This window comes from Coenobita brevimanus, chromosome 94, assembly GCF_032717465.1.
Source record: "Coenobita brevimanus isolate Jiangsu-jjx chromosome 94, ASM3271746v2, whole genome shotgun sequence".
Taxonomy (NCBI): domain Eukaryota; kingdom Metazoa; phylum Arthropoda; class Malacostraca; order Decapoda; family Coenobitidae; genus Coenobita; species Coenobita brevimanus.
Window position 1 is genome coordinate 42,911,762 of NC_137047.1, and position 19,045 is coordinate 42,930,806.

The following is a 19,045-nucleotide window of genomic DNA, read 5'->3' on the forward strand; positions in this document are numbered from 1 at the left end:
TTCCTTCCAAACTTATCCATGCACATTTCTACATTTATCCAGAACTCTTCTCTCACTCTTCTAGCACGATCTTGCGTTGGTGCATACAGACACACAATATCCCACATTTGTATTCCAACTTTCAACTTTACCCACACAATCCTTGACCCAACTGATCCATACTGTCTTATACTCCTCTTCCATCTTTTACTCACAACTATACATACTCCTTCCTTTGCCCTCTCATTCTCACCTACTCCTGCAGATATACCCCATCCATACTCCCATTCTCTCACACTTTCTCCTCACCATTTTGTTTCAGTTATTCCACATACATCCACTTTTGCACCCTCAAGCACCTGGACAATCTGTCTTTCTTTCACCTCATCATTTGCTCCCCTTACATTCCAAGTTCCAATAACCATGTCCTTTGTCCGGTCCTTGGTCGTCATCGTTCGGTCAGTCCTTGTCCGAGGCTTATTATTACAGTAATTAAATTGTACTGATTTTTTGCTGTCCATGCTGGACGCGAATCATGCTGGACAAACGCGTGTTGGACGTGAGGGTACTGTATATATATACAGTAAAACCTCACTATAACGGACTTCAATAGACCGGAATTTGCTTTTATCGGAATGAAGGAGCTACCAGACTAAATTGCTATATATCGGAAAAAGTCCGATAAAGCCAGAAGCAGTCCAGACTGCCTGACCACTTCAGCTATGTTCAACACAATAAGGTAAATAAAAGACATTTATCAGTGCGCAGTACAGTACAGTATTATTATATATATTATACCATTTGATTAATGTAGTGAAGTTATAACACAGTACAGTACCGCAGTGTTAGTGAAAAGAGTTTAAAAACTGTTCGTGCAATCCGGACTAATGTCTGATATATTGGAAAAAGTCGGGGTTAGCAGGGGGAAGTCCGGATGTCACTTTTATCGGAATTTAGCATTTTTCAGAATGGCTTGGGCCCCAATTAGTCTGTTACAGTGAGGCCTAGGCCTATATATATATATATATATATATATATATATATATATATATATCTATCTATCTATCTATCTATCTATTGCCAGACGCCTCAATCCCGTTTGGGGCGGCCACAAACAAATCGCCTCCAAGTCACCCTGTCCCCCGCCCTTTCACTGCCCTGCTCCCAACTCACACACCCCTCTCTCATATACCTCTCCACCCCATCCCTCCATCTCATCCCCGGCCTCCCCCTCCCTCTTCCCCCCTCCACCTCACTCACATACACTCTCTTCGTCAGTCTTTCACCCTCCATTCTCTCCACATGGCCAAACCACCTCGGTGTGTTCCTCATAACGTTTCCTATCACATCCACATTCACACCACAACGCTCTTTTATATCCTCATTCGTCGGCCTGTCTTTCCATGTGACTCCACAGGCTCCTCTTAAATAACTCATTTCCACTGCTCTCACTCTTGACTTGTGTCCTTCCAACAACGTCCAAGCTTCACTTCCATACATTAGAGTTGGTATCACAGTACTGTCATGTAGTAACTTTTTCACTTCCGTGCTCACTTCCCTGTTTCTTATCACTGCTTTCAAAGAACCAGCAACCTTTCTTCCCTGCTGCACCCTTTCAAGCACTTCACCCTCCAAACCTCCATCCTTGCTCATCACACTACCCAAGTACTTAAACGTACTCACATTTTCCTATTCCTCACCATCCAACCTCGTTGTACATTCACTGACTTCAACCCTCTCAAAGACCATCGCTTTACTCCTCTCTGCATTCACCTTTAGATTCCATTTCTTACACTCTCCCAAACTCATCCACCAAGCCTTGCAGCTCCCCTTCATCTTCACTCAACAACACAGTATCATCTGCAAACAACAGTACAGGGAGTTTCCAAACACTATCCTCTCTCACCAGGGCCACTCCAACATCCACTACCCTACCTTGTACCTCTTTTATTACCCCATCCAAGTACAGATTGAACAGCCATGGAGACATGACACATCCCTGTTTCAACCCAACTTTCAAAGAGAAAAATTCACTTAGTTCACCATCCACACGCACAGCAGCCTTCGCACCATTGTACATACTCTTCACAGCATTCAACAACTTCCCATCTACTCCATATATTCTTAATTTACTATATATATATATATATATATATATATATATATATATATATATATATATATATATGAAGATGTAATATACGAAAGTGCTCACTGTCGCTCCTTTCATTTCTCCTGTGGTTATTTTGCATATATATATATATATATATATATATATATATATATATATATATATATATATATATATATATATATATATATATATATATATATATATATATATTGTATGTATATAAAAATAAATAAATATATATATATCTATATATATATATATATATATATATATATTTATATATATACATACAATATATATATATATATATATATATATATATATATATTTATATATATACATACAGTATGTACAGTATATATATATATATATATATATATATATATATATATATATATATATTTATATATATACATACACTCTATATATATATATATATATATATATATACATACACTATATATATATATATATATATATATATATATACAGTGTATATATACATGTGGAGAGAATGGAGAATGAAAGACTGACTAAGAGGGTGTATGTAGGTGAGGTGGAGGGAGGGAGAGGGAGGGGTAGACCGAGGATGAGGTGGAGGGATGGAGTTGAGAGGTATATGAGGGAGAGGGGGGTGAGTTGGGGGGAGGGTAGTCAAATGGTGGGTGACAGAGTGACTTGGAGGCGTTTTGTCTGCGGCCACCCTTTGCAGGATTAGGGCGTCGGGGTATATATATATATATATATATATATACAGGTCTCCCTCACTATTCGATTGGGTTACGTTCCTGAAAACTAGATCGAATAGTGAACGATCGAATAACGAACTTAAGGTTTAATAGGATTTAATTTAATGCGGACCGCTACATTAATATTTACCAATAAGGAGATGGAGAACACTTTTCCACGTCACCCAAGGAGGTAGTGTAATAGACGCGTTATTTTCTTTTATACAGTGGTTTCCCCAGGAGGCCTATATCCACTGGAAAGATCAGAAAAATCAAAATCACAAACGCGCTAGGCTAAGTCCTGCACGTAACGTACCTTTCATGGCTGCGGTACACTCTCAACTCAGAGACTCTTTAGTCTTCATTAAATCACTGGAAGAAAACTTGCTCCTTATCGTCAGCAGTGGCAGGGCTTGATGAATCCTGGATGTCAGTGATGGATGATGACACAGTGGCAGAAGTGGATGGAAGAAATGCGGCATCAGAGCTTAGCCTAGACGGAACAAGGCGGGAATGAGCGCGAGAATGAGCGGGCTTGGGTACGATCGCTCAGCCAGAAAAACAAGCGCGTGATGCGATGCGTTTGTTTACGATGCGTACATTTACTTTTATTTAAGCGATCGGATAATCGAGCGTTCTCAATCGATTAATGAGGGATTGGTATCAATAAATATCGATCGTATAAGCGAAATATCGAATAGTGAGGAATCGAATAGTGAGGGAGACCTGTATATATATATATATATATATTTTATATATATATATACAGTAGAAGTCCGATTTTTTGGCATCTATGGGACCAGGCAAGTGCCGAAAAATCAAAATTGCCAAATTATCAAAAACCCTACCCACTCAGTACCTTACATGTTTCGGTGAACACTATCATCACTACTCATATCATTACAAATGTGCTTGGAGAGAGTACTGTATACTGTTTGATACTGAACAATACTGTAATGAATACAGTACTATACATGAATATGAAAAATAAAGAAATTAGTGAACATACTGTATATAAATGTAATGGTACAGTAGGCCTACAAGTTCACATGCACTTACATAAACTTATAGTAGGTTCCTTATTTACATATGTACAATAGAAGGGGTTGATTGGAGTCTGCTACTGCTGGAAGAAGTTCCCAGCAGTAGAAGGTCCTGCAACAGGCTCTAAGGACTCATGGAGAATTTCAAGACTGACGAAAAAAATCGGAAAATCTGCTGAACAATCAGAGATTTTCGTAAATGGGACTATTTCTCAAAACTGCCGAAATGTCAGATTTGCCGGGGAATTGGATGCCGAAGAATTGGACTTTTACTGTATATATATATCTATATAGATATATATATATATATATATATATATATATATATATATATATATACATATTTTATATATATATATATATATATATATATATACATATTTTATATATATATATATATATATATATATATATATATTTTATATATATATATATATATATATATATATATATATATATATATATATATTATATATATATATATATATATATATATATATATATATATATATATATATATATAAGGAAGAGTAATGGGAAAGATGTTGAAACTGTCTTGGTGGAGAATTGGGCCTGGCATTGAAATGGTTGTGGCACTAAAGTGTCTTGGTAATGATGTGGCTTGGCATTAAGTGGCTTATCGTTCAAGGGTATTGACAATGAAATGGATTTGGCGTTCAAATGGTCATGGTGTTGACATAGTGTTGGTGTTGATGTAGTCATGACAATGGAGTGGTCTTGGTGATGAAATGGTCTTGGTAATGAAATGGTCTTGCAATGAAGTGGTCTTGGCAGTGAATTGGTCTTGACAGTGAAATGGTCTTGGCAGTGAAATGGTCTTGGCAATGAAGTGGTCATGGTGATGAAATGGTCTTCGCGATGAAGTGGTCTTGGCAGTGAAGTGGTCTTGGCAATGAAGTGGTCTTGGCGATGAAATGGTCTTGGCAATGTTGTTGTCAAATCCATGAAATGGCCTCCATGTTGAAATGGTTTTATAGTTGAAGTTGCTTTTTGGGGGGTTGAAGTGGTTTTTTGGGGGGTTGAAGTGTTGTGCTTGAAGTGGTTTTGGGGTTGAAGCAGTTTGGGGGTTGAAGTGGCTTGAGGGTTGAAGTGGTTTGGGAGTTGAAGTGTTTTTGAAGTTGAAGTGGTTTTGTGCTTGAAGTGGTTCTGAGGTTGAAGTGGTTTTGTGCTTGAAGTGGTTTTGGGGTTGAAGTGGTTTTGTGCTTGAAGTGGTTTGGGGGTTGAAGTGGTTTTGTGCTTGAAGTGGTTTTGTGCTTGAAGTGGTTTTGGGGTTGAAGTGGTTTTGGGGTTGGAAGTGGTTTTGGGGTTGAAGTGGTTTTAGGGTTGAAGTGGTTTTGGGGTTGAAGTGGTTTTGGAGTTGAAGTGGTTTTGGGGTTGGAAGTGGTTTTGGGGTTGAAGTGGTTTTGGGGTTGAAGTGGTTTTGGGGTTGGAAGTGGTTTTGGGGTTGAAGTGGTTTTGGGGGGTAAGTGGCCTGATTGGTGGGTTGGTGTAAAGGCTTGAGCCAGGAAGGGTGGACGTTAATGGCAGGGGCTTCAATTATTCTAACCTGACAGTAGCAGATGCAAAATATTGGCCCAAAGAAACACCGGCATATTAACAGGTCTTCTATTCTCATCGGGTAAGCAGGCTTCTTAACACCTCTTCCATAGCGGTTTATTTTTCAATAGGACAGGTTATCCTCTCGTATGATGATAATGGAAGGATTTGTGTATCACAGAATAGGAGAGTAAAGGAAAATAGTAAAAAGAAATCACTTAGGGAAAGGTGTCAGGGGGTTTCCCCAACCAACTAGAATACGGGCTGTAGAGAGGTAGGACAGAAGAGAAGAAAACAGTATGGAGAGAAGGTTTAGAGACAAAAAGGCCCCTTTCTGTCCCATTTTGCTGCAAGCAGGGACACTTGGGAAGTATTCTTTCTCCCCTCCCCAGGGCAGTATTGACAGCCAAGAGCTACACTTCCCCAAGTCATTGGAACAAGGCTGTTTATCTGAAAAATCTTCGTAGTTAAGGGCTACGCCCTCATAAGAAATTTCAACCACACATTTCACCAAAATAAATTTTCTTATTAAGAGCTACACCTTCATAAGTAAATTCTTTCTTAGTTAAAGCTATACTTTCATATATCACTTGAACTATGCCGTTTACTTGTAAAATTTTCGTAATTACGATCAGTAGCCTTTAAGTTACTTAAACAGAGCCGTTCATTTGTAAAATTATCGTAGTTACAAATTATATTCTAGTAAGAGGATGAGAAAAAGGCAGAATATAAGAGAGAAGTGGAGGAACGATTGTGTAGATATGAATTGGAGCAGATGGGGGACTTGGAAGGTGTGTGCAGGATATTCACAGAAGAAATATGTGAAGCATGTGATGTGGTGTGTGGAGTGAAGAGAAGACGGAGAGGGGTGCAAGGAACAGCATGGTGGAATGAAGAGGTGAGACAGGCTGTGGCACAAAATAAGAAAGCTTACAGTGAATGGATGAGAAATAAGGGCGTGGAAAAAGTTGAGAGGCGGAAGAGAGAGTTATATGTAGAAAGGAAGAGAGAGGTGAAAAGATTAGTAAGAGAGAGTAAGAAGAGAGTGGATGAGGAATTTGGAAGGAATTTGAGTGTAAAGTGGAGGGACTGTAAGAAAATGTTCTGGAAGGAGGTGAAGAGAGTAAGACTGGGTGGCGGTGAAGTTAGCAGGGGAGTGAAGGATAAAAATGGTAGATTACTAGTGGAGAAGGGAGAAAAAGTGAGCAGATGGAGAGAACACTTTAATGAATTGTTGAACATAGAGAATGGAAGTAATGCGACTATAAGTGGCTGGGGAATGGCTGGGAGAAGGAGGGAGGTGAGAAGACAGGAAGAAATCAGTAGGATAGAAGTTGTGGAAGCAATGAAGAAAGTCAAATTGGGAAAAGCCCCAGGAATTGATGGAGTGTGTGGTGAAATGCTGAAGCATGGGGGAGAGATAGTAGTAGAATGGATGTGGAAGATGTGCAGATTGGTCTGGGAGGAAGGTAGAGTCCCGGAGGATTGTAAGTCAGGTATAATTATTCCCTTGTACAAAGGAAAAGGGGGAAAAAAAAGTGTGTGTTAATCATAGGGGCATTTGTCTTCTTAGTGTAATAGGAAAAGTGTATGGTAGGATATTTATTGACAGAGTTAGGGAAAGAACAGAGGAATTAGTTGGAGAAGAACAGGGAGATTATAGGAAGGGAAGAGGTTGTGTAGATCAGATATTCATTCTTAGATCTTTAGTGGAAAAGTTTCTAGAGAAGGGAAAGAAGTTGTATGCAGCTTTCATGGATTTGGAGAAAGCATATGACAGGGTGGATAGACAAGGAATGTGGAAAGTATTAAGAATATAAGGAGTAGATGGAAAGTTGTTGAATGGAGAGTATATATGATGGTGCTAAGGCTGCAGTGCATGTGGATAGTGAACTGAGTGAATTTTTCTATTTGAAGGTTGGGTTGAAACAGGGATGTGTCATGTCTCCATAGTTGTTCAATCTGTACATGGATGGGGTAATAAAAAATGTACAAGGTAGGGCAGTGGATGTTGGAGTGGTCCTGGTGAGAGAGGGTAGTGTTTGGAAACTCCCTGTACTGTTGTTTGCAGATGATACTGTGTTGTTGAGTGAAGATGAAGGGGAGCTGCAAGGCTTGGTGGATGAGTTTGGGAGAGTGTGTAAGAAACGGAATCTAAAGGTGAATGTAGGGAAGAGTAAAGTGATGATCTTTGAGAGAGGTGAAGTCAGTAAATGTACAGTGAGGTTGGATGGTGAGGAAATGGAAAATCTGAGTACGTTTAAGTACTTGGGTAGTGCGATGAATAAGGATGGAAGTTTGGAGGGTGAAGTGCTTGAAAGGGTGCAACAAGGAAGAAAGGTTGCTGGTTCCTTGAAAGCAGTGATAAGAAATAGGGAAGTGAGCATGGAAGTGAAAAAGTTACTACATGACTGTATTGTGATACCAACTCTAATGTATGGAAGTGAAGCTTGGACGTTGTTGGAAGGACACAAGCCAAGAATGAGAGCAGTGGAAATGAGTTATTTAAGGGGAGCCTGTGGAGTCACATGGAGAGACAGACTGACAAATGAGGATATAAAGGAGCGTTGTGGTGTGGATGTGGATGTGATAGGAAGCTTTAGGAGGAACACACTGAGGTGGTTTGGCCATGTGGAGAGGATGGAGGGTGAGAGACTGACTAGGAGAGTGTATGTGAGTGAGGTGGAGGGTGGGAGAGGGAGGGGGAGGCTGAGGATGAGATGGAGGGATGGAGTGGAGAGGTATATGTGGGAGGGGGGTGTGAGTTGGGAGCAGGGCAGTGAAATGGCGGGGGACAGGGCGACGTGGATGCAATTTGTTTGTGGCCACCCCATACGGGATTGAGGCGTCTGGCAATAGATAGATAGATAGATAGAAGTCACTTCATCTACGCCTTCCACTTGTACAGTCATCGACAGTCATTTCAACTACTCTGTACATATGAAAAATGTTCCTGGTTAGAATAATTTAACATTCAGTTGGCCTTCTTTTAGGGAACAGAGTAAGTTGAGGGATGTTTGTATGAGTGAGCAGTGAAACTGTCTGGTGGTATTGGTGCCATCACGTGAAGGCGACACTCTCCAGCACTACATCATTAGAATTAGCTACTACTACTATCATCATTAGCAGCAGCAGCAGCAGTACTATCCACATATCACCATCATCATCATCATCACCATCATCATCACCATCACCACTATTAGCATCCTTACCACCACTATCCACCTCTTCCTACACATAATCATCACCAATAGCATCTTTACCACCACCATCACCTCTTCCTACATATCATCATCATTATCACCATCAGCATCATCACCAGCTTCATCCTCTAGTATTATTCAACATTATCACCATCACAATTATCGTTCATCACAGTTATCACTATCACCATCGTGATCAGTAAACTATCTCTTATCATCATCATCAATAGTATCCAAACCATCACCACCTTCCCCACATCATCATCATCATCATCATCATCATAATAACCCTATTTCATAATCATTGTCATTATTAATAGTATCCTTACTGTCTCTATATGCTTCCCCTCCTCTTGCATCATCATCACAACCTTATCATTCACCATCATCGCCATTATCAGTAGCATCCTTACTATCTTTATTGTTTTCCATCTAAACTATCCTCATCCACATCATGATTATTTTCAATACAATCACCATTAAGTATAGTATCCATACTATCCTTATCGTCCTCTTTCTAAATCATCATCATTATCACCACCACCACCTTATAATTTTCACTATCATCACCATTAAGAATAGTACCCTTACTACCCTTATCATCTTCCATCTAAACATCTTCCTCATGATTATTTCCACAATGATTGCCATCAAGAATAGTATTTTTACTATCTCTATCCTCCTAAATCATCATCATCATCATCATCATCATCAACGTATCATAACAACCCTATTATTTTCACCATCATCGCCATTAAGAATAGTACCTGACTACCCATATCCCCTTCCAAAATCATCATCATCATCACAGTCCTATCATTTTCTCTCACACCAGTACTAACTATAGTATCCCTCCTATCCATGTCCTCCTCCTCATAATTTATAATCAACAACAGATTCATTTCACCTTTGCTTTAATGTTTTATAATGTTTATCAGCCAGGTTCCACCTGTCTTATATAATATTAAATTCTGATGTACTCAAACGTAAATTCCTCACTTCTCAACTTCGAAGCTTCCCAAATTTCCGGAGATAATTTCTCAACCATTGCAGACTACGAGTTTTAGTAATTTCATCTTCAGAAGTTTAGCCAAGTTTCATAGCTTGACTTCTCTGCTTTCGGTTAAACAAAACTAAAAGAAATTTGAAAATTCAATTGGCTCCCTCGAGTGGAGTTGAACTGTCAGTTATTTACTGTACACCGACCCATAGCCATCACGGAAATGGCTCACATCATTGTCAGTTGTGTCCGGTTGACACCAGTGGAAAGGTGGGCCATTCCGACACGTGTCAAAGTGAAGGAAAAGAGGTCAGGGTGCCTGTGGCCATGGCAAAAAAGGTACAAAACAAAACATACACTTCACTTTAACAAAGATGTTCAACACTGGGAAACTGAACTTGGGCCAAAAAGAGAAGTGGAATTCGTTTATACGTTCCCAGATCAAGTGCCACTGTACATCAAAGGAGAATAACTATAATATAAGATTCAAAGTGGAACAGAAACACTGCAAAAATGTTTTTATAATATCAACGAAACAATATTCTCTCCGGTTGAATGCCGCCCAATCCAGCTTGCTAAAGACAGCGTCCCACCTACCGCTAAGCCGGGAGAGGAGGGCACCCACCCCCTGCCTGCATAGGACAATGAAGACCCCCTTAAGTTGGGAGAGGAGAAGGAGGAGACCCACCCCCCACCAACTCAGGACGATGCAGACCCCCCTGAGTCAGGAGAGAAGGAGGAAGGCACCCACCGTCCACCCACTTAGGATGATGAAAACCCTCATGAGTCAGGAGAGGAGGAGCAGGGCTCACACCCATTGCCTGCTCATGAGGGAGGGGAGGAGGAGGAGGGCACCCAACTGCCACCCACTCATGAGGGAGAGGAGGAGGTGGAGGAGGGCACCCACCCACCACCCACTCATGAGGGAGAGGAGGAGGAGGGCACCAACCCGCCACCCGCTCATGAGGGAGGGGAGGAGGAGGAGGGCACCCACCCACTGCCTGCTAAGCAGGGAGGAGCCTGCCCACAGAAAATTAGTGGTACTCGGAATCAGCGCCGAAAAATGAAAAATAAGATGCATAGAGAAAGGTCCCAGCATCTGCTCCAGAAATATGACGAGATGTTTCCAGTCACGGAGAAACCTCCTACAGGTTTAACGAAGTCGCAGCGCCATAAATGGAGAAGGAAGCAGGTAGATGCTCGACTAAGGACTGCTTATAAATATTTCCTAGAACACCCAGATCAACTACCCCCAGATCCAGATGCCAGTATTAATGAATTGGAGGTTTGCCCTCAACCCCACACTGCCCACCACTGCGCACCCCGACACATCTACGGAGGGTCTGGCTGCCCTGCCCCCACACCACCCCAGGCCCAGGAACAGCCTAGATCCCTGCACTGAGCAGCTCAGGGATATCATCTTATGATTGACTTCTATAACTCACTTATAATATCCATTAGTATAAAATAGGCAATAATATTACTTTACTGACAGCCATTTACTGTACATTAGCATTTCTGACTGAAGATAGGAAAGGACTTGACATCAAGCGGAACCAGTGGCCCGATTAAACTGGAAATGTTTTTAGTCTTCAAGTTAGAGTTTTTTAACTGTACTTTGCTCTAGCAAACACTGCGCTACATGCGCCGGTTTTTGCTTTGTAATGGTAACAAACATACATACAGAATTGGATCATTATAATATAGATATTAAAGCACAGCATTTATACTTGAAAGTAACATACATCAGATCTAGATTGGTCGCCCATTAGCAATAAAATGAAACATTAATTTTATACTTACAAATATTTTACATTATGATCATTGGCCAAGTCCAGGCCAGGCCAGCCTACAGAGTTAATGTATTGTGGTAAAAATACACCTGCTTTTATCCCTGCCACTGGATACAGCTTGCCGACGGGGGGGGGGGGGGGGGGCTCAGTGGTGGAGCACCTGATTCGAGACCAAAGAGTTGTGAGTTCGCACCGCGCATGGGTGAGCTGCCCTGCCAGGAGAGGTAGCGCTGTCCTGTCACCTAGCTGGTTGTAGCAGCCATGGGTCAGTAGGTTAGAGCACTCTGACTGAAGGGTTGGAGGTTCGAGTCCACCCAAGGGTCATTGATAAACATCAGGAAGGACATCCGGTCATAAAGTGCTACACACTCCAAACCCATAGTCCTGTACCCAAGGGCAACGTCTTAACCCTTACCGACAAATGGGACGCGGCGTAAAACTAAAAAATCTATTTATCTATCTATCTATTGCCAGAAGCCTCAATCCCGTTCGGGGTCGCCACAAACAAATCGCCTCCACGTCGCCCTGTCCCCCGCCATTTCACTGCCCTGCTCCCAACTCACATCCCCCCCTCTCTCTCATATACCTCTCCACTATCCCTCCATCTCATCCTCGGCCTTCCCCTCCCTCCAAGGGCAATGTCTTAGCCCTTACCGACAAATGGGACACGATGTAAATCTAAAAAATCAATCTATCTATTGCCAGACGCCTCAATCCCGTACGGGGTGGCCACAAACAAATCGCCTCCACGTTGCCCTGTCCCTCGCCATTTCACTGCCCTGCTCCCAACTCACATCTCCCTCTCTCATATACCTCTGCATCTCATCTCATCCTCGGCCTCCCCCTCCCTCTCCCCCCCTCCACCTCACTCACGTACACTCTCCTCATCAGTCTTTCACGCTCCATCCTCTCCACATGGTCAAACCACCTCAGTGTGTTCCTCCTAATGCTTCCTATCACATCCACATCCACACCACAATGCTCCTTTATATCCTCATTTGTCAGCCTGTCTCTCCATGTGACTTCACAGGCTCCTCTTAAATAACTCATTTCCAATGCTCTCATTCTTGACATGTGTCCTTCCAACAACGTCCAAGCTTCACTTCCATGCGTTAGTGTTAGTATCACAATACAGTCATGTAGTAACTTTTTCACTTCCACGCTCACTTCCCTGTTTCTTATCACTGCATTCAAGGAACCAGCAACCTTTCTTCCCTGCTGTACCCTTTCAAGCACTTCATTTATATATACGTATAACACTGTACAGTGTATAAATATATATATATATATATATATATATATATATATATATATATATATATATACAGTAACCCCTCCAATATCCGGATCAATAGAGCCATCGGTAGGTTCGGATATTGGTTTTGTCCGGATATTGGGCCCCAGCCTATGGACTTGTACTTATGGACCCTAACTCAGAGAAACACCTATACAACTCCCTCCGGACATGCATAGCACCTATTTAACACCCAAAACACACCAATAAGGCACATAAATGACTGAAGTAAATGCAAAAGAAACATAAAATGTGGGTTTAGAAGTATGTTCATACATTAATAAACATTCTGGTACTTATGGACTCTAACCGAACCTAACCTAACCGAACCTAACCGAACTCTGAAAAACACATTCCTACTGCACATGCATGAGGTAAGTATAGTATGGAAAGAAGTACAGTATGACACTTTCTGGTAAGTATAGTATGGAAAAAAGTACAACATGAAACATTCTGGCTACTTACAGCAAGTCCTTGGCCACCTCGATGAATAACCGCCTCCTCTCGGACTCTGACAGTAAGAACGATTTCCTGAAGCACTTGCACTACACTCTTCCTGAAGTCTTGCACTGAACTTAGTCACTAACACACAGAAGTCTGTTCTTTTCACAGTGTTCACTTTAGTCCAAATAATGTTCCATTTTACTTTAAGTGTTGCACATTAACTTTTGCCCAGTTTTTTTAATTTTCCAAAGCCAAAACAAAGAAGGTTAGTTACGTTAAATTTCTTTTCTACTGAGTCTTTTCTCCCAACTTGAAAACCTTAACACAACACACCGTTTTTTTCACTGCACAACACTCAAAATTCCCGTGTGGTCTAGTGGAGAAGTTCTTGCTGTTTATTCACTGTCAGAGCCCGAGAGTATCACTGGCAGGCGCTCAAGGGGTGCATCGGTGGGTCGTGGTGATGGCGTACCGACCACAGAAGACTCTGAAGACAGCCGCAAACTCACGTCGAGCGGTGACTCCACTGTAGCTGATGTGCTGGGCTGTGGCTCGGAGCATGAGGGCCTGTCTTGGGGAGGCAACGGAGTGGAACCAGGGCTTGGCACAGCGGGGGTCACGGGCCTGAAAAAACTGTCAGTCGTTGACTGACGCAAGGACCGACGATTCTGGCGATTGATGATGCGCTGCCGGAAAGCACGCACTTCCTCCACGAGTCCCAAGGGCCCCATCTCCCTGTCGCAGTCCGGGTGTTCCAGGTAGTCTAGGACGAACTCTAGATGTTTCCGGAGTGCGCTCAGCTTGGGGATGGCTGGAGTAGTGTCCTGCTGAGCGGAGTCTGCATCATCATCGCCTTCGTCGTTGAAATCTTCAAGTTCGGGACTGACACCAGCAACCGAAGACGCGATCTCGATATCAGACAACGTCTGATACCCAGGATCGCCCTCGTCGTCGTCCAACCACTCACGAACATCGTCCACATCAACATCGTCGCCGTGCGTACGTAACCGTGCATGGAAGTCATCCACGTCAAACCCTAGGAAATCGTACTCCACATCTGTTCCGAGAAGCAGACGAGACCAACCATTTTCAAGAGTTTTCACAGGGACTTCCTTCCATGCACTAGCCCAGTTGTACAGCGCAGACTTGATGTTGTAGCGGCGAAGGTTTTCCAAAGTCCGCTTGCCTCGAGTGTCACGTCCTTCCCTGTGCTCGTCCTCGTCCTCGAGGACAGCCATCACCTCGTCCAGGAACTTCCGATGGTACAGGCGCTTTGTTGCCACGATCACTCCTTGGTCCATTGGTTGAATGAGAGCGGTCGTATTAGGTGGCAGAAACATGCACCTAATACGGCCATTTTCAGCAACCAAGTCCTTGTCGCACGGGTGGGCAGGTGCATTGTCGAGGAGAAGGAGAGCCTTTACCTGGTCGCGAGGAATTCCCAGTGTCTTCGTCTGGTAATGTATGACCTCCTTGACGAAGTGATGGTGAAACCAGTCTTTGAAAATCACAGCTGTGAACCATGCTTTCAAAGAATGGTACCATACGACAGGAAGGACATCCATCACCCCACGAAGGCACCGAGGCTGCTTTGCACGGCCAACAATAACGGGCTTAAGCCGGTGCATGCCGTTAGCATTGGCACAACACAAAGCAGATATCCGTTCCTTAGAAAGCTTGCGGCCAGGTACACGCTTCTCCGTCTCCTCGGCTAGAGTGTTCGTTGGCAGCGAGTGATAGAATAGGCCAGTTTCGTCAGCGTTATAGACTTGACCGAGAGTGAGGCCCTCCCTGTCGATCAAGCCTTTCACCTTGTGCCGAAACTCGTCCACTCCATCCTCGTTAGCGTCCAATGTTTTGCCATGTGCTTTACGGTTGGTAAGGCCATGTCGTAACTTGAACGCAAAGAGCCAACCCTCGGATGCCTTGAAGTCAAGGGCGTCGTGAAGCCTTGCAAACTTCTCAGCAGCAGCCTTCAGCTCCGTTCCACGTACCATCACACCAGCTGCACGTTGCTGTCGATACCAAATCAACGTGGAGCGGTCGATCTCTGCATACTTGGGGGTAAACATAACCTTCCTCTCCACGTTGCGTTTGCTTCTCAACGAGAAGTCAGCCGTGTACTGCATGAGCTTGTCTCGGGAACGCTTGATATCGAACAAAGTTGACCGGGCCAGGTTGAACTCGCGGAGAATGCGTGAGGAAGACCAGCCCGCATCAACCTTCTCCAATATCTCCCGTTTCTTCTCCAGAGTCAACACCACTCTCTTCCTTTTCTCAGGAGGCGGGGCCATCATCACACACACTAAGAGTAGGGCAGAGAGCAGCAGGAGGCCTTGCAGCAAGTACGGCACCACCACAAAAGCGAGCACGTGGGCAGCCATGGCGAACAGCGTAAGTCTTGTCGCGGTGAGAGACAGGCGGGAAGTGGGGAGGATGCAGCGGTGCTCTATCGGACGTCGGAGGAATGACGAACCAAAACAATGCTCTCACGCGGCGCGTGCGGCAAGTTCAAATTACGGACGGCAAAAAATCGATTTTTTTTCCAATTTTTTTGGATTTTCGGACCATTTTGGGAATGTTTGATCCCAGGACGATAAGGTCCGGGTAGTGGGGATGTTCGGTTATTGGGCGTCCGGATATTAGAGTGATTACTGTATATATATATATATATATATATATATATATATATATACACAGTATATTTATATAGATAGATAGATCGATAGATGGATAGACAGTACATGTATATGAATATATTTATGTATGTAATATATATATAAATAGATAGATAGATAGATATAGATATATATATATATATCTATATCTATATATATCTATATCTATATCTATATATCTATATCTATCTATCTATATATATATATATATATATATATATATATATATATATATAGTAATCCCTCCATTATCCGACGTAATAGAGCCAAAGGCATGTCTGGAAGGTGTCCTGCCTGGATAGTGGGGACCAGCCTCCTGGACTGTACTTATAGACCCTAACCAGCCTAATTTTGAAAGCCACCTAAATAACTCCCTACTGGACATGCATAGCACCTATTTAAACCTATTTAAGACCCTATTCAACCAATAATGGACATAAAGCATGAAATAAATGAAAAGGATCCAAAGAATGAGGAATTAGAAGTGACTGTACCTCAGCCAGGGTACTTACATCACATTTGTGGCTGTCTTTCTAAGGTTTTGGCAGTGGTGAAAACACTCTTGAAGCACATACAGTAATCCAGTGTTATGCTGCACTTAATTCTTTGCACTGTGAGTATTGTTTATAATTGCACATTGTTCTTAACTGCACCACTGCAGTTCTAACCGCCAGTTTAAACTGCCAATTTGCACTCCACAGTTGATCCTTTGCACTCTAAGTTCAAATTTCTTAACACTGCACAACACTGTAAATACCCATGTGGTCTAGAGGCGAGGTATTGCAGTATATTCACTGTTTATTCACAAAAAACGAGCACGTGTGGCTTCCAGTGCGATAAGCATCTAATCACAATCGAAGTTAGGGAGTAACTGTTGATGTGACGATGTCGGAGAAACAGAGTTGCCAGATTGTAACACCCACATTACCAATCTCCTCAACTTTCATTACCAAATTCGTAAAGCTAGCATTTATTCTTCACTAATTATATATACAAGTGGAAATTCATGTAATCACTCTTCTTATAATTAACACCATGTTGATTATTTTGACACTATGTAGGGTAGCAGATTAATCAGAGAGAGCAAACAATCCACCATCTCCATTCTGTGTATCCTCATACATGTGATAAATCCGTTTGGTAATGCATTATTCTGATTCATTACCAAAGGAATTTTTCATTACCAAATTGGCCCACATTTGGTAATGAAAAATAACAAACGGCAATGCTGACAGGGAAGGGGGAGGGGGGAGGATGGAAGGGGTGAAGGGGCCATGGTGTAAGCAGCTGTTTGGTGCCGCGTGGCAATTTAGAATTACGGGTGGGAAAAAATTCGGATTTTGGGGGGATTTTTTTTCTTTTTTTGTCCATTTTTCGGTTCCGATGGTCCAGGCCCACAATGTCCGGTAAGTGGGGATGTCCGGAAAGTGGGCATCCGGAAAGTAGAGGGATTACTGTATATATATATATATACACACAATAATACCTCGATATACGATACCCCTAGATGCAATACCCTGGCTTAACGATGGGGGTAGAAATTGCACCATACCCCACTTAATGATGGCGAAGCCCTGGTTTAACAATGGGTTTTGATTTTTCTTACCGATTTTGATGATATTTTAGACTAAAATTGTGTGTTTAGGTTGATTTATAAACAGTTTTTAAACTTAGATTAATGTGTTTTAACCATAGGTGGGATGAACATTGTCCTTTTGGGGTACAGTTTACTAAGCTGGATTTTTTCCAGACTTATATTTGACGATATTCATATTTAATTTGTTGGTTTTAGTGAGTTATTTACAGGTGTTAGGCTTAGGTTAGCTTCCTTATCAGCTGTTAAGCCATTTACTTTGCCGTTAAACCTGTCTTTGGGTTCATCTGGGTGGATTTTGGACTTGGTTTGGGTTGAAACCCAAGGCTAGCAAACAGTCCACATTGAAAAACATGTTAAAAGTACTCCAGTATACTATACCCCGCCAAACGATGGGGTTTTACCTAACCAGTTAGATCGTTAAACTGGGGTACGCCTGTCTATCTCTCTATTTATTGCCAGATGCCATAATCCCGTACAGGGTGGACATTTGACTTTGAGTTATTGGTTTTACAGGGAGGGGCAGTAACCCCCCACCAACCCACTTGTTGACATGTAGGGAGCACATATGGGTTGGTTATATGGTTACCACCGAGTGTTGTAAATGGTTTCTTGGCTTACAGGAAAGCATTTGGCTTGTCACTCAATGTAAAGCCACCTCTAATGGAAAGAAGAGCAATAAGAAGTGACAGGAAAGATGGGAGATATAGGAAGAGAGGAGGGCAGGCACAGAAAAAGAATGATAAAGACTAAGGAAGAAGTAGGCAGCACTACATCAAGTGAGTGGATAATGGAGGGTGAAAGACTGACGAAGAGAGTGTATGTGAGTGAGGTGGAGGGGGAAAGAGGAAGGGGGAGGCTGAGGATGAGATGGAGAGATGGGGTGGAGAGGTATATGAGAGAGGGGGATGTGAGTTGGGAGCAGGGGAGTGAAATGGCAGGGGACAGGGCGACTTGGAGGCGATTTGTTTGTGGCCACCCCAAACGGGATTGAGGCGTCTGGCAATATATACATATATATATATATATATATATATATATATATCCATCCATCCATCATCCAATCCTACATTGCCCCATGAGGAGCGTAGGAGCCTGGAGCTAGGCAGTTGGTCCCGACATTTAAGATGAGAGTGAGGAGGCTGAAGCACGGGCCGAACAAGGTAGTACTCCCGAGGGGAATGGGATTGCTGGTGATAGGGAGAGCTGGAGCTCCTGTTTCACTAGCTATCTAACCATCCTCCTTTGCTGACCTTTTAAGTGTGTCAGCAACATGAAGAGTAGACCAGCATACTCTCCCAAACATTTCCTTTAACTATCTATGCACTACACCACATGCACTTTACATTTCACACAACGTATCCCACTACGTTACAGGGGTTGGCGCCAGCAAGGGCATGCGGCCAGAAAACTTTGCCCCCGCTACCTGGTGGCAGACTTCTGGGGGGAGGCGTGGCGGGGGTCCCACCGGCATAGATCATGGGTCCAGGGCAAGATGGGGCTCGGGCCTGTGCTAGAGGGTACAGGGCATTGCGGTTCCCAGGTTGCTGCTTCCGCCCAATAGAGAGGGGCCCGAACCTGAGAGTAGCGCCCCAGGA

The 19,045-nt window shown here is 42.8% G+C and overlaps 1 protein-coding gene across 1 annotated transcript in view; it reads right to left on the reverse strand.

Annotated features, from left to right (window-relative positions):
* Positions 1 to 19,045, reverse strand: part of LOC145412903 (uncharacterized) — a 383,488-nt gene that overhangs the window by 215,796 nt on the left and 148,647 nt on the right. Inside the window, exon 3 of the mRNA XM_080282699.1 lies at positions 18,764 to 18,773. Within this exon, the coding sequence (XP_080138825.1) occupies positions 18,764 to 18,773 (10 nt within the window). The remainder of the gene's footprint in view (positions 1 to 18,763; positions 18,774 to 19,045) is intronic.